At 39.6% G+C, this 25,430-nt stretch overlaps 1 protein-coding gene across 1 annotated transcript in view; it reads right to left on the minus strand.

Moving 5' to 3' along the window:
- col6a3 (collagen, type VI, alpha 3) overlaps positions 1 to 23,946 on the minus strand; it is a 119,345-nt gene extending 95,399 nt beyond the window's left edge. The window contains exons 1-5 of the mRNA XM_074694859.1: positions 23,678 to 23,946; positions 13,430 to 13,544; positions 8,296 to 8,889; positions 6,717 to 7,346; positions 6,038 to 6,631 (exon numbers count right to left, since the gene is read on the minus strand). Coding sequence (XP_074550960.1) covers positions 6,038 to 6,631; positions 6,717 to 7,346; positions 8,296 to 8,889; positions 13,430 to 13,514 — 1,903 coding nt within the window. The 5' untranslated portion in view covers positions 13,515 to 13,544; positions 23,678 to 23,946. The remainder of the gene's footprint in view (positions 1 to 6,037; positions 6,632 to 6,716; positions 7,347 to 8,295; positions 8,890 to 13,429; positions 13,545 to 23,677) is intronic.
- Positions 23,947 to 25,430: the final 1,484 nt, after the last annotated feature.

Below are 25,430 nucleotides of genomic sequence, written 5' to 3' on the forward strand. Positions count from 1 at the left end.
CTTCTCCTGTACAAAGTATGATGTTCCATGACGTAGTGCCAATTGCTCCATCTCCAACCTGTCTGCATTATTTACTCCGATACTGAAAAGGAGTATTCCAGCTTTTCTGAGCACGTCAACTGGACCAAAGACGTCATCTCCTGACTTTTTTCCACTTAAAAGAATCAGAATTTGAGGGACTCCCTGTTGAGCTCTGCTTCCAGATGAAGGAGTTAACACAATGTTTTTCATATAATTCAGGGCTGCACCAGTGTTAACAGTTGAACCACCTTTTAGTTTGACATTGGTCAAATGACGTAGGATATCCTCTTTGAGAGAGTATGTGTTTAAGAGAAACTCCACAGATGTTTCTGTGCTGTATTGTGACAAAGCAACTTGCACATTGTTTGGCCCAAGATTTAGTTGCTGGACAAAATCTCTCACAAATTCCAGACATTGTCGTTCACTTGCTTGCATATCATCAGATCCATCAAGAAGAAAAGCAATATCTGCTCTCTGGAGATCTAATTTTTCACTTGTGGGAGATTCTGAAATTGATACAAATACTTGCTGTAAAAATGGAAACTTTTCAAGACTCATGGTGTAGCATCATTATGTCCATGTAGGAAATATCTCTAAAATATATTAACACAATGTCTTTAAGCCTTACCAGTTGTAGGAAATTCAGCCGTATACTGAGACCCCCCCATAGTGGCCTCTACAGATGAAGGTATGCTTTGCAGAGTGTTAAAGTTTGTAACATAAAAATAGTGAGACGGTGTTAGAGAGATGGTTTGCATTTCCAACGTATCTGCATTCTGTGTTCCAATGGCAAAAGTCTTGATTCCATTTTCTTGAAGTGACTGTGCTGGTCCTCTCACATCATCCCCTGATCTTCCACCACTGAACACATAAAGATATTGAGGTACTGATTCAGCACGTCTGCCTCCAACTGAAGCAGCAAAGACATTGTCTCTGACAAACTCCAATGCTTTGCCAAGGTTGAGGGGTCTCCCCAATTTATGTCTCATTGTTCCAACAGAATTCATTATATCACTCTTGGATGAGTGGGAATTCAGGTAGAAATTGGCTGTGGCATCACGACTGTATTGAACTACAGCGACTCTGTCTTTATTCTCCTCCATATTCAAGTTTTCAACAACCTTTATGATAAAGCCTCGAATATCTTCAAAGCCATTCCTTGAGTCATATGATCCATCAATAAGGAAAACTACATCATGTTTCTTAGCATCTGCAACAAACACAAAGGATGAAAAAAAAAGTCAATTTTATTGTCAACAGTTCAAAAGCTTTTTGTAACAGTCCCCAATAATTCGGTCATCAGTCTCGCTAAAAAATAACCAAGTTTGATTTCAGATCGTTCCAATTCCGACCACAGTATGTCATTCTGAGCTGAGAGTCAAGTTTTGAAATCTTACCCTTTGCAGCAAAAGTTTGGTCTTTATGGTGGGAAGCCTTTCTTAACAACGACATTACATCCTGTTTAACAGTGAAGAGCTCTTCATAATCAGTAATGGAAAGTGCGTAACTGGGCTCATGAGATATTGTCTGCAGCTCTAGGGTGTCGGCATCATTTGTTCCAACAACAATTGAAATGACACCAATCTCTTTCAGCGTCCGTACTGGAATTCTTATGTCATCCTCAGCTCTTCCACCACTCAGCAATATGAGTACCTGTGGCACTCCCTCAAGGAGTCTACTTCCTGAGTCAGAAGTAAAGACATTGGCTTTCACAAACTCAAGAGCTGCTCCAGTGTTATGAGGAAAACCCCCTTTATGACTTAGACCTTTTACAGCATTGACAACATCCTCCTCTGTTGAGTAGCGTCTGAAGTCAAAATTCATCTCTGCTGTGTCACTGTACTGGACTACAGCAACACGATCTTTGTTCTCATTCATGTTTAGGTCTTCCACTACACTCTGCACAAAATCTTTAATTTCTGGGAATCTTCTTTGAGAATCATCAGAACCATCAAGCAAAAAAACAATATCACTTCCTTTGGGATCTGTAATCAAACAAGCATTCAAATTACAAGTATACTCTATCACAAAAAAAAAATGGGTCTGGTTAAAATTACAGTTGTCACTATACACTAACATTGTACAAAAAATCATTTCAGTTGAGCTAAATAATGCTAAACAAAAGACAAAGAAAAAGCAGCAGTGGAGGAAGATGACTCAGTAACCAGCTAGCCTTTACTGCAGCATGAGATACTGCACAAATCTCTACCTCCGTGTTCTACTTGTCACCTACACCGCACTCCGAATCTCTAAATATTATTGGAAAATCTCCTATTGTGACAGCTGTAATTCAAATAAACCAAAATGTGTTTTTGCACTGGAGCCTCATTTGTGTATTTACCATTTGTGCTCCTTCTGAGGGGCAGCTGTCAGGGGTACTGAATGGATGGGTCTCAGTATGTCTGTGTACAAAGCTGTTCATTTAGATTACAACATTAAATCAAAAATCTTACCATATGATGCTTTGTTGATCACAGCAGTTCCAGAAGTCCTGAAAGCAGGTATTATTTGTTGTTCAATATTTGATAGATCCCTGGGGTCTGCTGAAAAAACAGCAAGACTAGGGTCCAGGGAAATAGACTGAATCTCTAAGGTGTCTGCATTCATAGTTCCCACTACAATTACTGTCACACCAATTTCTTTCAAGTCTTTCACAGCATTTCTGACATCATCACTGGACCGTCCACCGGTTACGAGAACCAAAATCTGGGGGATACCTTGTAGCCGTCTACTTCCAGAAGAGGCACTGAAGATAGTATCCTTCACATACTGAAGGGCAGCCCCAGTATTGAGAGGTCTACCTCCTTTATGGGTTACAGCTTGCACATTGTCAATAACATCTTGCTTCGTTTTGTACGTGTTCAAATAAAATTCAACTGAAGGCTTTCGACTGTACTGCACCACTGAAACTTGATCCTCGTTTTCATCCACATTGAGATTCTCCACCATTTTCCCAACAAAGTTAAGAATTTCCCCAAAGCTGTTCTGCATGTCATCCGAAGAATCCAGTAAAAATACAATGTCATGGGGATTGGATTTAGTTTGATCTGTCGAAACTTAAAAAAATACAAGGATGATGCACGGTCAGGGTTACACATCAGTTATGTAAAAATCAATAAACTGAAAAACAGAAAGATAAACAAATAGCCTTACCAACAACATTCTGGGGTTTTAATCTTGGCTGCTGTCGAGGTACTCTTTTCACAAATGACACTAGTTGTTGATAAATGCTCCCATCATCATCAAACTGAGTTGCAGGAAAAGCATAAGATGGGTTGTGAGCAATCATCTGTTGCTCTAGTATGTCTGCATTTCTTGTGCCTACACAGAAAGGAACAATTCTTTCTTGTTTTAAAGCTGCAGCAGCATTTGCAACATCATCTTGTGATCTTCCCCCACTTAATAGGATGAGTATTTGAGGGACACCTTCTTGATTCCGACTCCCAGAGGAACTGGTGAAAGCATTTTTTCTCACATAGTCGAGTGCTGCCCCAGTGTTGAGGGGTCTACCCCCTCTATGGTTTATCTGCTGGACAGCAGCAAGAACGTCTCGCTTCTCTGTGTAGGCTTTCAAGTCAAAATGTGTCTCTTGGTCTCTGCTGTATTGGACAAGAGAAACTCGGTCTTTGTTCTCACCAACACTGAGTGTCTCTACCACTCTTTGGATGAAACGTTTCATTGCTTGGAATTCACTCTGTGTGCCATCTGAACCATCCAATAGGAACACTACATCTCTTTGAGGGGACTCTAATTCAACTAGAAAGGAACAGGAAAACTTGAATCAGACATACAGTAAGGCATGTGCACTGAAATATTTTGCAGTCAATCATTATGCATCAGATGGATAATAGAGCTGCTCACTGAAAGCCAAATCATTTGCTGCAGTACACAAGATGTTAGTTGCTGCAACATTTCAGAAAAAAAGGGAAACTTAAAAGAGGCTACAATGTGAGGACAGCATTCCTCTTTCAAAAAGGAAAGAAGTAGAGAGCTGTGACTCTACTTTTTTATATTCAACAGGCAGTCAATGATGTTGAAATCATTGGCTCAAGAAAGAGCTTGAAAGCATAAAAACATTTTTTTGTAGATGTGGCGCTGTCAAGAAAAGACTCCTCTGAAGGTAAAGATGAAAGCCAAAGAAAGAACGCCGTCTTGTGCCAGTGAAGACCGTTTGAGATACATGAAACTGATCACTTCAAGTCCTTCAGACGATGATGCAGTTTCATTAGAATTCAAACTACTGAAGATCCAGATTAACTAAAGTGCAAGCAAGGAGTCAGTTGATCCACAAGTGCTGTTACACATCTTACCTACAAGTGTTGGAGGCTCAATTTGTATTTTTGCCTGGACGAATGCTGCTATCTCCGGCTGAATTGACAAAAGTTCACCAAAAACTGGCAAATTGAAAAGAAACCTTGGCGAGAAGGCAATCTTTTGAAGCTCTCTTTGGTCGGAGTTTTTCATGCCAAGAGCAAAAGACAGAACACCAAGTTTTTTTAGTTCTAAAGCAGCCTTTGAGACCTCATCACTGGATTTGCCACCGGTCAATAAAAACAGAAGCTGAGGGACTCCTTCCCTGTGTCTACTTCCAGATGAAGCAGTAAAAACATTTTCTCGCACAAATTTCAGAGCAGCACCAGTGTTCCGAGCACGTCCACCTTTATGGCGAAGACTTCTTACAGCATAGACTACAGCTTTTTTAGATGTGTGAGCTTTCAGGTTGAAGAAAACTGAGGCGTCTTCACTGTACTGCACAACTCCCACTCGAACCTTATCGTTATCAATGTCCAGGTCATTTGCCATTCTTCGGATGAACTCTCGAACAGCTGGCAGTCCATTTCTTGAGTCATCTGACCCATCGAGGAGAAAAACTATATCTCTCCTATAGCTTCCTGTGTCAACAACGTGATACATGGATAGATAGAAAGAAAGAGAATTCCAGAAATCACTACACTCATCAACTTGAGCAAGTATTAGGCTTGAAGGAAAAAAAACTGAGCAGGGGAAGATGAGATGCTCTGAAAACTTTGTCCCAAGTAGGAATGCTTAAGAACCATCTTTTTTATCACAAAGATGTATACATAAATTTAAACATAATTTCCAACACCAGAGTTGAGAACGTAAAAGAGATAAAAAGGATAGAAAGAGTTTTGAAAGATTAGGATGTACAGAACAGCAGAGTTTTAGACGATAGATTTCATGGAAAAGAGAAACAGTCTCATGCAACAGAAAACAATTCTTTATAGTCATAAATTATTGAACATTCTTGTGAGTGAGTTAAATTGTGAATCTTGTTAAATTCTTACCTACTAAATCAGAAATCCCAGTCAGTGTTTCTCCAGTGTCTTTGTTTATGTTAAGTGTTGAAACAAGTTGTGATTGGATTGAGGGCAAATCAGAAAAGTCTGTGACCATGAAAGTGAAACCAGATTTAAAGGCAACCATTTCCAGCTCTGAAAGGTTCGCTTCCCCCACTCCGACAACCACTGGCACAATGTCATGCTCTTTCAGTGCCAATGCTGGGCCCCTTACATTATCAGTTGATGGTTTAGCACTTAGAAGTATTAAGATCTGGGGCACTCCTTCTAGTCTCCTACTGCCCGTTGAAGAAGTGAAGACACTGTGTCTCACAAACTGCAGAGCTCCTCCAATATTCAGACGCCGTCCACCCTTGTGCTTCAAATTATCAATGGCATTCACAGTGTCATTCTTTAACTTGTGTGTATTTAGATCAAAGTGGACCTCAGGTTTATCAGCAAACTGAACCACAGACACTCTGTCTTGGCTCTCACTGACAGAGAGGCTCTCCACTATGCTTTTAACAAACAGTTTCATCTCTGGAAATCCATTTCTTGTGTTATCAGAGCCATCCAACAGGAACACGATGTCTCTTTTTACAGCATTGTTTTGTACTGAGGCACAACAAAGAAGACACTGTTATTCTGGCAGAGCACCAAATTTGTTAGCAAAAGGGTGGCGTGTCTGAGACAGCGGTAGCAAAAGAGACTTTTCTTACCTTGCTGTAGGACGACAGTCAGTTGTTCTCTTGGTAGGCTCACATAGTTATTGAGCTTTTGTGGTACGGAGCCGAGTTCACTGAACTCCCTCACAGTGAAGGCAAAAGATGGGTTGTGTGAAATGGCCTCGATCTGCTTGGGGTCTGCATCCTTGACACCGACACCGAACGGTATGACTCCCCCTGTCTTTAGTTCACCAGCTGGCTCCTTCACATTATCCCTGGATCTGCCTCCGGCCAAAATGATCAGAAACTGAGGGACACCCTGTGCAGCCCGGCTTCCGTAACTTTCAGACAATATGGTGTCTTTCATGAATCTTAGAGCAGATCCTGTGTTCAGACTCCGTCCACCAGACAGTTGCATTCCATTTACAGCTCTTTTCACCTCATCTTTGGTTCTGTAAGAGTTGAGGTAGAAATTTGGATTTGGACTCTCACTGTGTTGAACCACTGCAACACGCACCCTGTCAGCTCCAATGTCAAGTGGTTCGATTACTTTAATGATAAAATCCCGAATGTAGGCAAAGTCTTGTCGAACACTATCCGTGCCATCAATTAGGAAGGCAACATCCCTTTCAGCACCAGTTAAGGAAACTGTAATGAAACAGAAAAACTGAATTACTTGAGTGCTTTTATTTTTTAATGTTTATACAACTGTTGATAAAGGTACAAAACTTACCATCTTCATCAGGCAATGTTCCCGTTGTCACATCGGTATCACCAACCACTGTTATTAACTTTGGCATGATTTGTTCTGCCAAAGCTGGCAAGTTAGAGAATGTCCGATCATTGTAGGCCAAATCTGGAACAAAGGCAACTGTTTTCAATTGTTCCGCATCTGCTTGCCCAGAGCTGACTGTAAAGGTCAAAACACCTCTCAAAGCCAGTTTATCAGCTACACTTTTCACTTCATCCTGGACGGGACCACCTGTAACCAGGACCAACACTTGCTGGACTCCCCTCCCCTTGCGTGACCCAGTTGATGGCACGAACATGTTGGTGAGGGCATAATTCATAGCAGCTCCTGTATTCAAAACTGAGCCTCCCATGAGTCTGAGTTGGGATATTTTGTTTACGACATCTTGCCTGGTGCTGTAGCTGTTCAGATAAAATTCAATTCGGGGACTTTCAGCAAACTGCATCAGACCAATCTGAACCCTGTCAGGACGTACATCCAGCTGGTTGACCACATTGATGATGAAGTCTCTCACATAAGGAAAGTTACCGCTCCCGATGTAGTTTGAGCCGTCCACTAAAAACACAATGTCCCGGACCACTTTTTGTGTTTGCACGGTGGTTATCTCCACAACTATAATGAAAAGAAGCATAAAGACACAAGAACAGAAAAGTTATCCTCAGTTAACACACCTGAAAATACATTAAGGGTTCTCAGTCTAAGCAGTGCTCGACATTAACGACTGCAAACCTGCCAAATAGGTGTAGATTTCTGCAGTAGTATGACACACAGCCATCCCACCTTTCAAAAGAACATCCAAAACAATAAACTCTTTATGATGTGACTCAGCTCACTGGTTCATTTGTAAACATATGGAAATGTGACATAGAGGAGCTGATTTTGCAGTTTCCAACTCTCGCGCTTGCATCATATAATACTTATGCAAGCAAAATAGGCTGTGTTCACACTGCAGGCCTTAACGCTAATTTCCGATTCATGCTCAATGTGTAGCAGCCAGTAGTCTCATATTTGTACAATATAAAAATTGTTGGGCATGTTGTGTTTTAAAGGGGGAAGGGTTACATTTTTGTCATATACCGGTGCAACTGAAAGTTGCTCGTAACTTTGGCAAGCATTGCGAGCATTACCGACTTTTAATCCAAGTTGTTAACGCCAAGCCATGGGTATAAGTCACTCTTGAGATGTCAATGCCTGTTGAGACCTTCTCTGTGATTAAATTAAGTTTCATTTACATTAGAACACTGCCCATACTGCTAGCTGAAAGTAAAAAAGAACTGCATTCAGAACCACCAACCTCAAACAAAAAAACAAGTTTAATGAATGTAATGTCTCAAAATCTATAGGCTCATTGGAGGGGACCTCGATTAGGGTAACACATAAAACTCATCAAAAAAGCTGCAACACATAGCCAGGCACACAGTTATATTGATCCGATAGAAACATTAACAAAAGCAGCTGTAGTGTCAAGTTTTTCCCTGAATCTTCCCATTTATTTTTTTTAGTTCATTTATATTAATTCTGTGGACTAGCAGTGAAATGTATAGAACAGATAATGCATTACCTGGATCAGTGGGTCCTTCTGTCACCACCACCCCAGAAAGAGTTGTGAGGGCAGCAAGGATTGTCCCTGGGTTGCGCTGCAGTACCCGGAAGTCCTTCAGCATATATATCAAGTTTTCAGAAAAAACAATTTGCTTCAGCTCCTGCTCATCAGCTGCCCTGGAGCCTGCAGCTAAAGTCAAAATGCCCATTCTCTTCAGAGCATCAGCAGGTTGTTCCACACTGTCACTGGATCTTTTACTGGTCATCAACAGCAGAAGCTGGGGCACCCCCCTTTCCAAACGGCTGCCTTTGTCAGCTCGTAGCATATTTGTCCGAACAAAGTCCAAGGCTGCTCCGATGTTAACCACCTGTCCAGGTTTTGGTCTGATTGTGCCCAGAGCTGCATTTAATGACTCCTTGGTTTCATGGGCGTTGAGGTCTATCTCCAATCGAGGGACATTGCTGAAGGTGGCCACACCCACCTGAACTTCATTTGGACCAATTGGCAAGCTGTCAACAAACCGTCTGATGAATTCACGCACAGAGCCGAGGATTGATGCGCCCATTGTGCTGTCGATGAGGAAAATTATGTCTCTATTTCCAACTGCCAAGACTGAAAAGAAAAGAAAAAAATCATTGAGATAGAAGCTTTTGTATACATTCCAGCACAAATAATCTAATAACTATAGAAGGTAGCTGAGCCAATCAATGACAAATTATTGAAGGACTTATATTTGTTGCCAGATTCTTCAGATTTGGGTCTTTTTTTGTTGAAACTGTAATGTTGGCAGGAGCAACAAAGTACATTAATTGTGTTACCAGGCTAAAACAAATGCAGCTCATTTTTTTCAAACTTAAGAGAAAATTATAGTTGCCTGTCAAATGTTGACTTGCTAAATCATTTAAATTTTAAACAGGGAGAACATCTTAAAGGGAACATATTACGATTTTTTTTTTCGTAAACGGACAGAAAAAATTAAATCACATTAGAGATTATTTGAATTGTGTGCTAGATTTCTAGATGGAAATGAACCATGGTAACCCAATAATGAAACAGTGGTTTAGAAACTCTCAGCACAGAGCACTATTAACAGCATAATTCCAGTTTTGATTTGTAGCTCTTGCCTGTGTCAAAAGCCTAAAGCATTGCATAACTTACCTTGGAGATCATATTACAGTTTCTGTGAGCATTAAGACTCTGTGATACCTAATACCTAACCAACATTTACAGAGAAGTTACATACCTTCTGAGAACTCAGTCTGAATTATAATGTCGCGTTGGACCACCCCGTTAATGTTAGACTTCAGCTCCTCAACCTTGCTCGACATCCCCCTGAAATCAGGGGCTGACAGGGCAAATGTTCTATCTATAGCAACAGTTTCCAGATCTGAAGTGGCTGAATCACCAATCCCCATGGTGAATGTGATGACACCAGCCCTCTTCAGGGCACGGTCACCGGCACCAGTATCATCAGTGGATGGCCCAGCACTGATAATCAGCAAAATCTGAGGCACACCCTCCTCTGCCCTGCCCCCTGCTGTTTGGCTCAAAAGGTTTTCAGCCACTTCCTCCATGGCAGCCCCCAGGTTAGACTCATCACCCCCTGAGTAGGAGAGGCCTTTCACAGCGTCCAGGAGTGATGATTTGCTGTCATAGCTATTTAGATAGAACCTTATCTCTGGGTCGGTGTTGTACTGGGCCAAGGCCACCCGAACTGTGTCCCTGCCCACATCAAGGCTCTCAATGATTCTCAAAACAAAATCACGGACAAAGGGGAAGTTTGCAGCTCCAACGTTCTGTGATCCATCAATTAAGAGAACTAGGTCAGCTGCATCTTGTGCTTTAAGGAGAGAGAGAGAAAACAAAACAAAATGGAACTTGTGAAAGCGTTAACACAGTGAGACAGGGACTAAGTACAGAGAACTCATGCTAGCATAGCACTGCATGAGTCAAGTGACATTCAAAGTGAACATAGGAATTACAACCACATTGCAAATCACATCATACTGCATGTAGGCTGAACCAGGGAGATAAAAATCAAAAAAACATTTATTTTTTTCAAATTGCAATTCATCACCAGTCAGACAACATGCTTTTGAGTATTTTTTAAACCAATAATAATCTTTTTGTGAACATGTTTAGTATGCATATGTGCATTTATATTACAACTATCTAGTGCAGTTTTCTTTTCTTATATGGTGAGCTCTGACAACAAAAATATAAAATTACAAGAAATGTGAAAATATTTAAATTCACATTATGGGAAAAAAGATGAAAAAATTCAAAAAGACATTCAAATAAAATGAATTAAAACCCAGTTTTATTTTGCAAGTTACCTTAATTTAGAAAAAAGAATTCGGGAATATATTTTTAAATTTTAATATCAAATATCTCATATTGAGCATGTTCATTTAATGAATTCTCTAATAATACTGCAAGCAAAAAAAAATTGTGAGTATTTGATTGATATTTCATCCTGCATCAGGATTGACTAAGGCCTGTTATCAAGATTTCTTCCTTGTGAAATTTCTGTTATTTCTGTTGAAATTACACTAAAGATCTTAAATTTATGGCCTACTTTTAGGAAATTAACATATCTTTTCTTTTTGATTTTTTTTAATGCTGACTTATTATTTAATGAGTTTTTCATATCCAATCAGTAAACTTCTTTGTTTTAAAAATGTTTACTCGTGACTTTTTTTCCCTATTTTTTAATAAATATACTTAAACCTGATTCTTAAAGATCTTTAATTTAAGTTTTGTCGTATTTTTTTTTTGCCCTTATGGAAAGCTGTTCTTAAAGTCTTGAGGATTTTTAGAAGAAAATGTACTAAATTAAATTAGCAGAATAAGGCTATGCTGTGATGACTAACAGACATCAAAACTCCACAATGATGCTCAGACTAGATAAAAAAAAATAGCCACTTAACCTTTCAACCTTTGAAAACCTGTTTTTTAGTCATTGTGATATATCCTTTGTAATAACTCCACTGAGTTCAGCCATACCATGCAGACTCTTGTTATAGACCTGATAAAGTGACCAGTCATGACCCTGAGGACCATCCTTGGTGCCAGCATGTTTGCAGAACTTGAGAATTACTCTTCTGTGATGTTGTTCCGAATGGACACTTCTTCAAAAGTGGTGTTTTTAAATATTTCTGAATTTTCAAAATGTCTTTATTTGAGCCATGTGTGCATTGGTCTTTTTTTTTATATCATTTCTATTTTACTTCAGCTTTAGCTCCAAATAAGGGAAACTTGTTTTCTCATTTAAGTAATGGAGTTTACACAACTGAATGAGTTCCACACACATGTATGAAATAATTCTCAAGGTATTCTGTTCTGCAGGTCAAGGATGAGTCAAAGCAGGTTCATCACTGTTTCAAATACAGAATATTTCACATATTTTACACAAAAAAAGACATTGTGACTGATAAAGACAGACATTCAAAAGGCAAGACACATAAGCAATGGTGCATGTTAGGAATTGTTAAAAGCTCATTGTTTTGACTTCAAGAGGTGATGATTTAAAAGGCGTCCTCTAGACCATCATCTTTTCTTAACTTTTTCCAAACAATTAATGTGCATCGGAATTGTGGTTAAATTGTTTGTGCTGACTTTATTTAGTAGCTGTATGTTCCTTCGCCTACAGCTGTGTCTGATAAAAATTATTATTTTAAAATGTGTTTGAAGTGTTAAAGAAATAACTGCATGCCAGTTGAGAAGTAAAACAAAAGGATCTAAATAAGCTTGTATATGATTTTTCTTCAGTCTTTGTTTCTTTGTAATGACTTCTCCCAAGCATGTATTTGTGCCCTTTTCTCCAGTATTACACTGTTTTCTAAGATGATGTAGTATTGTCATTCCATGCATATGTTGTTGTGATCCTGTAAGCATTAGGGGCAAACTAAATGTGATAAGACAAAACAAGTGATGTTAATTTTTGCAGGTGGGTAGTGAAAAGTTATTGTGGTTAAAAGAACTTGATTGGTTAATTATAAAAATCAAGTTACAACCACATAAGCAGCAGCTTCTACCTGCACATGTAGACACATTAGTATGGTAGTGACGCTGGTCCCATTTCATTACCTGTCCCTCCTCCAGCCACAGGGGCCTCATTTGCCACAGGAGCCCCCCCTGATCGGGTCACTGCGCCGCAAAGCCCCACTACTAAATCTTGGATTATATCCCGCAATCTCAGGAAAGTGTCTACATTATAAACATGAGTGTCATAGGGCTGGCTAGCCATCTCCCTTAGCTCTAAGTCCACCGCATCCTGAACTCCAACTGCAAATACTTCCACACCCGCCAGCTGGAGCACCTGAGCCGGCTCAGCCACGTCATCCTGGGAGCGACCATCTGTCAACACCACCACCACTTGGGTCACTCCGTCGCCAGCACGGCTACCCGATGCAGCAGTCAAGTGTGTACGAATGATAAAATCCAGGCCTAGGCCAGTTCGTGTTCCCCCACCACGATATTTCATCGTCTTGATGTGTGCCAGGACTCCTTGAACAGTTGGGTAGCTGTCGAGCTGGAACTCAGTTTCAGGCCTGCTATTGTATTGCACAAGGGCGAATTTAAATCTGCCCCCTCCAGCCTGGTGCAGTGCTTGTGTCAAGGTGTAAAGAAAATGTCTGACATGCTCAAAGTTCTCCTCCCCAATACTCCAGGAAGAATCCACTAGAAAGTATATATCAGGTGCCAACCCTTGTGCACAATCTTTAGAAAGAGTGTTCAGAGGACAGAAGTAAAGACCAGTGAAAAGATGCTCTTTTTTTGGTCCACAATAATATTTAAGTGCCAAACAACAACACTGTAAAATACAAGTGACTTTTTGGAGAAAATCTGAAAATTATCACTTTCTGTTTTTTAATTTCCCATGTTTAGATTTCAAAATAAACTAACATATTATTTAAATTAATATTTTACCATTAGCAATCCTTTGAGTAGTTGGTTTTGTTTGAGTTCTTAGTTCGAAAGATTGAAATTTCCTCTTTTTCTTTCTCTTTTTGTAACAGTTAAATTTCGCTGATTTTGACCAAAAAGTATTTCTAAAATTAGGGAGGAAAAAGCATCAAAAACAGATGTGTTATCTGTAAAGTGGATATAACCTGCAGAGTGAAGCAGGGAATGACTGGGTTAAACTTACCATCCTGAGCATGGAGGTTTGGGAGGAGTCCTGCGAACAGGACACCCAGGAGGGCACAAATTGGTAACAACCGTGGCCTCCTCATCTTCAGTGACCCAAACAGCAAAGGGCAAACCTGCAAAATAAGAAGTGGTATGACTTAATTATGTTCCAGAGCCCGCACAGAATACCTGTTTTTAGTTATCAAGTCCTGAATCTCACAAGTCCTCTATGTATCTTGTCAAATATGGCAGAAATAACTTTGGCTAAATAATTCAGAGTGTATTTTATCATATGTGTATCAAATGCAACATGAAACTTCCAGAAGCTGTCTTTAAGTTTAGTGACTGAATACACTTTTGATATCAGGGGGGACATTTTCTAGGGGCACAAAAGTCAAAGTACAGGAGTAGACAAGACAATTTGGTCTGAACTAACAACGAGGAACCATTGAGAATAAAATTCAGATGTATTGAATCCCATAGATAATTTTGACCTGTGGTCATAGCTGTTGCTGCACCATACAATCAAGCTGCCATGAATACTGGCTAGAGTAGAGAGCCAAGGCTATTAGACAACTGAAAAGGTACATGGTCAGAGTTGCAGTACAGTACATTCATTCATTCAATTATTCATTCACTCATTCATTCATTTATTCATTTATTCATTTATGTATTAGAGGCTTCAGTAATAGTTCAATTTTTCTGAAGTGGGATGACTGTTGTTGTATGACTTAAGCTACATGTCACGTGTCCAAGCCACAGCTCAGCCCCTGTCATAAAAAAAATGCAGGGAGAAACAGCATGCAAGTTAGCCTGCAGTTTTCTGCAGTCAGGACCGCAGATATATGTAATTCAATTCCATCTAAACAAAAAGAACATTTCAGATATCCACAAATACATCTGCCAACCACAATTGTCATTTTAGATATCTACAACGTTATTTTGACAAGGCGAAATACGTCACTTTTCGCCATTCATGTGTATGGGGTTTCTCATTCAAGGTATCTTCTACGTCATTCAAGATATCCAAAATGTGAATTTCAGATATCTACAAATACAATATAGATATCCGTTATTCCAATTCAAGATATCTCTAAAAAAAAATTTGACAGTGCAGAATTAGAATTACAGATACTTTATTAATTCATTTATTTATTCATTTTTTAAGTACATCTAATTTTGCCTAGTCTAAATATTTTTTAGATTTCTTGAATGGGAATAATTCATACATACATTCATTCATAAGAATGGCAAAAAGTGATATATTTCGCCTATCTGAAATGACAACTGTGGATAGGTAGAATGTATTTGCGGATATCTGAAATGTTCTCTAAGTCAAGGAGAAATTGAATTACAGGTGTTTGCATCGCATATCCAGTCCAGCGTTTATGTCAAAACAGCTTGCCCCATCAACACACTGCGTGCTCGTCGATAAGTGCAGGCATGCCAGCCCCTTATTGGCAGTGTTTCCTATACGTAAAACCCACGCCAGCCAATCCGAATGAGCCCCTGTCATTCAGCTGTGATGTTTCAGAACCGAAACCCCCGTTTACCGGCGTGTACACGGAATCAGGAGCCCGACGTTTTCCAAAGTGTTCACTTTGACCGGAGTTTTCAGTAAACATCGTTTTAGTGACGTAAAGCTGCAGTTTCGTGTAAACGACAGACCTAAACTCACACCTGGCTACGTGTGGACATGGCAAGAAACATCAGAAAGGAGAGACTCCACGTTACCTGGCAGTGCAGGTGTGTAAACTGCAAGCTAATGTCTGCAGTGGCTGTCACCTGAGAGGCTTAGCTAACAACACCTGTGGATCTTTGGTTCTTAAGGTAAGCTCCATACAAGCAGTTCACGTAAGGTCGCAGTCTGCAGCGCTCTTCTACCGGAGTCCACGTCCCGTAATGACTCCAAATTCTTTTACTGTCAAATGTTCAGCAGGTGGGTAAGAAAACGAAAAAAGCGCATATTCAACCTTAGTGTTCTACTTTCATAGCTTTTAGTGCGTAATGAATGACTCATTATTGTTAAGCAGGATACGTTTAACCCATCACTATACATTGTAAACATACAGGATCCTATCGCTGAGACCTGATTGGCTGATTGCGCCGCAGGCGGACGAACACATGTGTGTTGCGTCTGAAAGTAGTGCCCAAACGAATAGACGTGCTGATGGTCTTGGTTTCAAACACTATGTATTTTGAGAAACAAGTTAACTCTGCCTCTCTAAATTTGCAATGCAGCATTTCACGGTCTTGTTTCGCCAGTGAGCATCATTTTACCTCAGACTGTTCATACTAGAGAAAATTCATGCCCTGTATTAGACAATTTTCTGCAGCCAGTGATTGAATATTCCTGTAGCATGAACTTTCAAACAGATTGGTTGTGCTTAAATCCCCTTGAAAAAAGTTATTATTCCCAAGCAGAAAATCAGCCTATAGATCCTTATTCATTAGGGTGATTGTTTTAGCATGTGTTGGTGTATCACAGTTTCAGTAGAGTGATGATGGAGAAACCCCCTTGTTAAGTTTGCCAGTCATTGTGCTTTAGTAATTTACTCAGTTTGGCAAGGACTGGATTTTCCAACTCCAACAATCATATGTATTTAAGAGAGGTGTTGGATGGGAAAACCAAATTTAACAACAAGGGTGTGTTTTTATTGAGTCAGATTTTCCGCTACAGGTTTAAAGGAGCTTCTCTGGGTGAAAGGGTGTAGACATGTACAATAACCAAGATTGATTTAGCCTGTGTAAGGGTCTCAATCCAGATAATATGACCGTGTTTGATTTAAAAGAGTCTTTTTATGTCATTTTGCATTAGAACAGCTCAGGTCAATGCAGGTTGCTGCTAAAAGAAAAGCATCACAAGAATATCAAAGACTGAAGTCCTTGCACAGACATTGAGATAACACTGAACACCTAACTGTGACTAGGGCAAGTTTTCTACTCAGGTGAAGGTGAAGAGAACCTACAAGAGCGTAAAAATAAATCAATAGATGATTTCTCACAGCTGCACTATCAGCAGTTTTCATCTCTAGCATGTACAATGCATACCATACAGACAAAACTAGGGATTTTACACTATGAACAGGTCTCTTGGAATAACAGTTTAAAAAATAAAAAAAGTATAGCAAAGATCTGATTTAAAAAAAAAACATAAATAAATAATCTGATTTTCACTCACTCTGTCAGTACAGCTCAGAAAAAAAAAGTTTTAGGGATCATAAACAAACACACATACACATATAACCTATTCCAGGTAAAACCCATTTGTTTAGCTGCAGTACAGAGAGACAGTACAGTGGAATTTCAGTTTTAAAACACTGAAAAGACTTGGATCTGAGGAAAAACTCCACCTTAATGCCACCCAAGTTAAACCAAACCACCTACTGTGATCTGGCTGACTCACCTCTCTGAAATTAGGCACAATTTTACACAAACATTTCAGTGCTACTTAAAAAACTCGTTTAGCCTGAGATGGTATAGAAGGCCTCATGGAGTGTAATAGTGTTTATCATCAGTTTAAAGATGGTCAGGGAGTGATCGCTGACGTCTCTGAGTCTTTTTACAACCTTTTGCCTGCTGGCATAGACACAGTAAAATGCAGCATTTTTTGCTGTAAGATGGTATACAAAAGTTGTGGTTTTTAATTCTTGGTGCATTTATCATCAGAGACAGTGAAGAAAAGCTGCTACAGTGCTGAAGTTACTAACACCATCTGGTGGAAAATGAAAGTCATTACATTGTGCAGTCAGTTTTCTTTTTCTGTAACTAGGCAGAGTCTAAAACACATTTTCTGATTGTTTTGTAAGTATTTACACCCTTGATTATCAGAGAACCTTCTTTCTTCAGCTCATGCTGTGAAATTTTGCACATGCCATTGGGCAACTCTAACACATGCTTACACACACAATGCAACTCTCTCATTTCAGTTCTGAAAAGATAGTGTATTCATAACTCAGTGAGACTTAAAATTATTTTTGATGCCCACTTTAGTTTCCCAGACAGTTTTTATTGCTGCAAATTAGTTTTCTAGAAATGTGGCAGTGCAGTCCCTTTTTCTTTTGATATCTGAAATTCAAATTATTGGGGTCAGATGTGAGTCTTTACTTCCTCCAAAATACATGTACAGTCAAGGGTTTAACCTGCATAAGCATTATCGGTACAATCTGCTTTGCAACTGAGCAGTAGGCGGGGTTTGGACTTGACCAAGGGAATCCCCTTCCAAATGTATTCTACAGGAACCCACAAGGTCAAACAGTTAAGCAGACCCATGATTAAACATCTGTCCAATCATGGGTCTGTGCTTTCTACTTTATAATACGACAAAAGAAATCTGTTTTGGCAGATATTTTTGCAACTGGTAATTGGCCCTATAAAGCTCAACCCACCATACAATGTATTTTTTTAACACAGGCGACAAATTCAGTTATAAAAGTGTTTTTAGCTTATTTTGCACATTGACTGATTGTTAGCCAACGATAAATACCAGGATTATTTACTGGAAAACTTCTCAACCAAGCTACCCTCTGATCCTAACAAATGTAGGCACTTCAATCCTGCTTAAATAAAAAACATATTTGCAGTGGAGTAAAAGAGCCCTTTCATGGTGATAGGAAAACTTAGGTCAGCTGCTTGAACCAAAGCCATCCACAATACACAGCAAAAATGAATTATAAACACATGGGTGTCGCGTTGAATGCAAAACAGCAATGCATTCATTTGAGTCACCATGTCTAAACTTTTCTGTTTCTGTTGCGTTTGAAGTTCACAACTAAACTCTGTCTTAAGTCACTTTTTATGACATAAAATCACTGTCTAAATACAGCTTAGCAAACAACTTGAGTGGTGTGAGGTAACGGAGGAAAGTTACTGAGCTTTACAGAGCTGTGTCACACCAGATATTCTTAGAATTAACACCATTGCCTTCTAAACTGTGAGGACTCATTTGGCAGCATGGGGTAAGAAGAATGCAGAGCTCTTTCATTAAATTTGGATTAAAAAATTAAAAATCTCTCTTCTAAAAACAGACTTGTTATTGCTTGAAGGATATATTTCAAATGAAGCTTTAAATTAATCACGTGTATAGAATTAACACTTGAAAATGAAGAATGTTTACCCCTGCTGTCCCCACATGCTGTCACAGTCCACAGATAGCACCACCTAAATGACCAAGAGTCTCTTTATTTCAAGGAAATCCAACCTCTCTTGGTCACTGCAACAGATGTTTGTGCTCTCCACTCATGCTGATGTGATTTCAGGTCATTCAAAAGCCACTTCTCCACTGCAAGGTTTGCCAAGCCTGGCCAGTGGTCAACACTATGGCTTCCCCTCACAGCCACAGAGGAAAACATAGCAGCACAGTGAGGTCCTGTTTTCCCTGATTCCAGAGGCCAAAACAATTGCAGCATGGGGAATAACACTTTGAGAGAAAATTAAGAAGGAAACTAAGTCAGGCCTGACCAGAAACTGTCTGTACTTCTTTTTGACACTGGGGGCAGAGCTGTAAAGTAACCATTTATTATACTATTATCTAAATTTTTTAAAGAAAAATGTGAAGAAAATGCCTTTTTGTCCAGCTGACATGGAGTTATTTCAGGGCAATTTATTTTAATACCACTGGTTTCCTTCAACTCCCCTGGAGTGGATAATTTGTCTCATTAACTTATTACATCCTTTGTTCACCAACACCATCCTCACTGGCTGAGCTCTTTGTTGCAGGGCAGGATGTGTAAACTGAGTTTATGGGAAGTTAATGAGCAAGTAAATGGTGAGCTTTTAACCCTCAAAATACCCTTAAGGGCATTAAGTTTATCACATTTGCAGCTTCCAGGGAAACTGTGTGTGAAATTCACATAACGCATTGAAATAGAATTGCCTATGACTGAGGCAACTTTATTCATGTGGAACCTTTCTCCTCTGGATGTACTTTCACCAATTTTTTTTTTTTTTAAATAATAAATAAAATAAAAAAAATAATAATCATTAACATTAGAAAGAAAAAAAGGAGTTGTGTCTGGAATTAAATGTTAATGTTTTTGCATCTTGGGAGGCTTTTTTCAAAGTCATTAAGAACTCAGACTAGGCTGCTTCACTCTTCTTGCTATTGATCCTGGAAATACTAGAACTACTTTGAAAGTCAGAAAGAGAATAACATTTTGGAAAAAATGACTCTTAACCTAATGCTATCTGCTCAAAATAATTCAAAAGCGATAGATCTATATCAAATATAGCCTAAGCATTTTTCAGTGAAATCAATAATGAATTTTTATTTTTTTTTTGAATGAAAGGAATTTCTTTAAAATTTCTCAATCAATCATAATTCTTGCACCACAAACCTGATTTACAAGACTTGCAAAAAAAAGGCCTCCCTAAAAAAATTACATTACTGTTTTAAGGAAGGTTTTTAATCAGTTTTGAAGGCTTCCTTTACTAAATCACAAACTTACTGTGCAAGTTTTTACATACTTTCTTGCACTCGGCTTTGATGTTAGTGTCTACAGGTAAAACCAAGCAGAGAGACTGTATTTTTAGGTCACTGCCACTAGGAGTCACTGAAGTTTGAGATCGCTCAATGCCCCAGTGAGGGGCTTTGAGTCATCACTTAATTTTATGTGCAGCCCAGTAACCATAATGTGGCGTTCTCTAATAAGAACTCAGTGTTTAAGTACTGAGTAGTTTATGTTACACACTGAGCTCAGAGCAGAGTCTGCACGTTGGGCTCAGGGACATATTCATGGTGAACAGTGTCACAGAGCAAGACAGATGCTGAAATGTACCCATGAGCATTCAGCAGCAAGTTTGCAGCTGGACCCCACACACACACATTTATGGCAGACCACACACACACACACACACACACACACACACACACACACACACACACACACACACACACACACACACACACAAACACAAACACAAACACACACAGACGCTCACTTGCAGCTTTTCCATGTCTTGGTGAAAAAAATAAGGGTCATTATTTCATGTTACCGTGGCTCCACAAGACAGACCTGGGATAAGAGGTGGGCTGGGGCCCAGTCATTGAAGCAAAAGAAAAACTGAAAATGTAGTTCTTGTGTAAAATTATTTTCAAACTAGGTTTAGAGAACTTTTTAAGAGTTGCCATTCAAAAGCCACAAAACAGAGAAGTAAATGACTTCAAAAACATAGCAGGCATAATTGACCAATGTTATAAAACAGCTACAAGCTACAAAAAAGACATAACATTATATTTTACGAGGTAGCATGATTACTTGTGTGTAAAAGGCCCTTTTTATCCATCAGTTTTCTGCATTTTCTGAAAGTTTACTGCTCTCTTGCTCAACTTCACAACAGTAAAATCACTTTTTTTATCACAGAAGGTGGAGGCTATCTACCATACACTACATGTACAGCAACAAACTCTGCATAGACAATTTAAGGCACCACTTCTTGAAGACAGGTGAGCTTTAATGAGTTAGGCTGACAAACAGTTTTCTTCACAATTTGCAGAAACCAAAAAAGATCAGGTGGGAAATCATACTTATTTCGCTGCCCTCTTGTGGCCACAAATGTGTTTGGGCACAAAGCTTCTACAAATGAATAAAAAAACTGCTTGCACACTCACACAGTAAATAAAAGTAGCTTTAACACATTTGCGTAAATCAAACTGCAAACATTCTGCTCTTTAATGGATAATTTTCACAACTGAAGCTAAGTGCTATCACCACAGTGATACTCATGTTGTGCAGTGATTGCTTTAAAGACACTCATCTTTGTCTTGCAGAAGCTGCCATTATTTCACTTTCATTCTGACTGTCCCTTTAAATATAAACTATACTGCACAAAAGGGTTACACAGCCCTGAAGCCTAATTACAAACCATATGTTGTATAATTGCAGTTGTATCATCAGATTGGCTCATCTTTAGCAGCTCCTACTTGTAATTACAGGGTAATACTTGTACAGCTCATTTACACTGTCAACAAGAGTTACTAATGCATATCACTGAATGAAGTTTATTTTTTCTTTTAAGTTAAAAAATCTCTTCTCCAGCACTGAAATAAGTGAAGTCACAAGGGGTGTGAGTCATCTCCTCACTGTCATGCAGTTTCTGCACGTGAGACGACTCAACAATGCCACCCTCTGGCAAAATCAGAGAAAATAAGAATATTGTATTCAGAGAGTGAATTTGCACAAGGTAACATTTACATATCTGGATGTGAAGGTTTAGGAGACTGGTACAGTAGACCCACGTTATAGCTGAGGGGGCATTATGCGGCATATGTGGTACAGATGAGAAGAGGATCAATGGTAGAGTTAAAAGAAGTTGGGGAGGCGGGTGGGAGGCAGATCCACACAGCTGGTGTGCATTAGTGTGTCTGACACCCAGCAGATGTGTGTTTAAGCATCATTGCCAATCTGAGCCTGCAAGCTGCACAAGTTCAAGTATAAAACACGACACTCTCTCACAGATTGACCTGGCTGAAACTGCTGTGCTAAATGGCTCATATGAAAGGCTATTGGTAACAGATGAACAAGATCAGAAAGGAAGATATGTTCGAGTCTAATAAGTTTTTCCTCCAGATGATCCTTTTAACCAATTTTAAGTAATGTGATGCTTAAAAAAATCATTGATGGGAATTAATTTAACACCATCATCACCTCCAAACGTATAACATAGCTCTCATCAGTGGATTACTGATGAGAGCTTGTGGTTATTTTTTAAATACATCCCAGCCTTTTAGATGCTTTTAAGTGTGATTATTACATTAAATGTTGACTTAAAATGTTTCTCTAACAAAGACTACATGAAAGCAGTACTTTCTGAGACTCTCTAGAATACGTCCCAACATCCCCAACATCTGTGCTGCATCATGGAAAAAAAAAAAAAGACTAAAGGCTGGAGAGCAGGGAGCAGTCATAAAACAAACTGATTTATGCTTTATATCTAAGAAAAAAAAGATCCCCCTTTTGCAGCTCTGCCAACATCTTTGAGATAGTCGCTTCCAGTGGAAGCCGAAGCATTGTCGTAATACTGGTAGTAAATTATATGAAAGAACTTTAAAATCTGGATTGCACACTAAGTTTCCCCTCACTTTTGAAAAAAAGGCCTCTCTGCCATAGCTACAGATTACATGCAAACATAAAGCTACGTGGGAGCAGTAGCTCTGTGACATATTTCCAAAGTCATTATGTGGCTCGGAAGAATTAAATAACATAATCTGTGCATGAAATCCCAAATTAACACAAGAAACAGCAATTCACACTGCCAAATTCCTCCGTCTGTTCTTGGACAGTCTGTAGGAGAAGATTAATGGCACACACCTGGTCCACTAAACCCTGCAGCTCATGACCACCACCCACCCATCTACCCACCCACCCACTTCACCACGTTGTCCACTGGACCAAACCCCCTCTGGTTCTCCTGGTTCATCTGGCTAGTAGTGTGGAAAACGGTTTCTTCACACTTTTCCACTCCTGTACTTGTCTCACAGAGGGTGTGGTTTTAGGCTTCTGCTGCAGTGGAAACATCTACCCATCAAACAGTTCGTCTTTAGAGCTCACATGTGTGTGTGAAGATTTAGAACATGATTACCAACCTATAGACTAAATTGAAGATTCATCCAAGTGTCCAGTAAACTTTACCAAAAAAAAATGTCTGTTGCAAGAGGATGAATAAAAATTTTACTCTTATCAAAGAGATTTAAACTTTTTTTTTTTCATTCAAGACTTGAATCATCTCTTGCACATCATGATGCATAAGGTACTAAAAAACCTATCCCAGACTACAGATTAATACCTGAGACACAGCATCTGAAAGGTCACAGTAATTTTGCACTTGAACTGCAGTAAATTTAACTCTGCATAAGCCAAAGATGTCAAACAGTAGGGTAGCATTTTAAGACTTTAGAAGAGAAAAACAGAGCACACACCCCTCTGCACTCACATGTGCTGTACACAACATTGCTGAGGTCGCCTCTTTCACCCTAACTGCGGCTCACCTCTTGCCCTTGCAGCACTCTCACCACTTAAGTATAGGCTTCAGGCATGCTGCTAAACGCATGCTGTTTGATATTTATGAGCTATAAGCCAAAAACTCTGCAAACCTGTGATCATGACACTCACCATGAGCTTACAACGTATGACTGAAACTATGCACTATTTTTAATCCCCAGACAGGGCACCCAAGGTCACCAACATCAGCGTTAAGTAAGCATGCATTTGCATAACAGAAGCTTCCTTTCTGCAGGATGAAACACCTTGAAAGCAGATGTAAAACTTACCCTGAGCTGGAACAGCTGTACTCCACTGAATTAGTGTCTGAAGAAAAAAGCTGTATCAGTTATGTGAAATGACTGCAGGCTGGATTATCATTATCCACTGGGTAAATGCCCCTCGCTGGCTTTTCCAGCACCTCCCAAAGGAAGGCCACTGAGCAAAGCAGAGATAAGGTCACTGATAGAGATGAGCTGAGAGGGGGTCCTGAGAGAAGAAAGGAAATGATTGAGACAGAAAGGAGAGACAGACACCCTCACGGTCTTAAACCAGAGGAGCTGTGGTGCTGAGTTCAAGGCTGGGATGGGACAAACTTCCAAACTCCTGGAGTTCTGCCACCTCTCTCTTCCTCCTCCCACTTTCTCTGAAGAAAAGAAAAAAAAGAAAGAGAGGAAGGAGAGGGAGAGCTAGGGGAAGAAGTAAATGAAAACCAGACACATGGCCCTGTTTGGTCTGGATGTGAGCAAGGGGGAGGATGATGTCACAAATCCTGAGCGGGAGTTTTCATCTTACCTTTTCCTACATTTTGCCATTTGTCCCTCTACCTCTGCCGGACTCCTGTCTTGCATTACTCACTTTTTTATTTTTAGACCAATGCAATGTGCTCAAGGACATTCAGCTCATAATTTTAAACCATTAGTTTTTAAACTAAGTTCAAGAACTCATTTTAGCTTGAGTGACTTGCATGAACACTGACATTGGCATAAGTGCATCTCAAACCTACACACACACTTACACACATGGTCTATAACTGCACACCTGAGGCCATTAAAGTCTGTGAGTGTTCAGCATTTACATTGGAAATTTGAATGGGCAGTATTTGATGCATCAGAAAACTGGTTGATTACTAAATTCATGTTCCTCACTGTTGGGACACTTTCAACCTTTCAAACATGAGAAAGAATCCCCTGCAGCATTTTCTGCTGAAGTCTCAAAGGTCTCAGATAGTCAGGGCCAAAGAAAGGGAGGATTGCTGCAGCCTTTCTCTGTTAGAGAGCAAAAACAGACTTTCTCCCAGAGGACTGTTGTGAAATTTATTCCTTAACATTCTCTGAGTAAAATCTGAAATCTTATCTCAGATAAAAGCTGGTTTTTGAACTGTATTTTCTTCCTGAAAGCCCTATGAACAATATTAACTTGTATTCACTAATCTTTAATAATCTAATAAAAGCAAAGAGAGCCTGAAGTGCACCATATGGAAGCGTTTATATCACTGGCCCACTACATCCATGTTCTGTTGTCTGTAGGTCATTACTTACACCACCAATATTTCCTGCGAAGCGTCACCCTGTTTTGTTGATGCTAGGCAACCACTTTTGTAATCCTCATCAAGTTACAAGCTGTCGTATGTCCTCAGAGAAAATAAAGATCTGATAAGTAGACAGACTCTCCTGCAGTTGTGAATCATTCAGTGGTGTCTACAGTTCTCCTTTGTTATTAATGGTGTCAAATCAGTCTTTAGTTAGTTCAGCCACATTGTTCGTTAAGATCAAAGCGGGAAGCAGGCAGGCGCACTCGATCCAAACATTCTTGTGTCATTGCTGAAAGACGTCTTGCATATATTCCCCTGTGACAGAGCGTTAATCCTACACAGACCTTTCCCAATCAAAGCCCTCACAGTCACAGTGTCACAAAGGCTAATTATATTGTTGGGGGATGTTAATGTCATGCTCACATCTTTTAACAATTTCAGAGGATGTCAAGGTGAAGGGGGCTAATATGGTTGTTTAATGCATGCCACCAAGGTGACTTCATGTGTGG

Source organism: Halichoeres trimaculatus, unplaced genomic scaffold (genome assembly GCF_033239565.1).
Source record: "Halichoeres trimaculatus isolate MK-OKI-2021-1 unplaced genomic scaffold, fHalTri1.1 fHalTri1_scaffold_19, whole genome shotgun sequence".
NCBI lineage: Eukaryota > Metazoa > Chordata > Actinopteri > Labriformes > Labridae > Halichoeres > Halichoeres trimaculatus.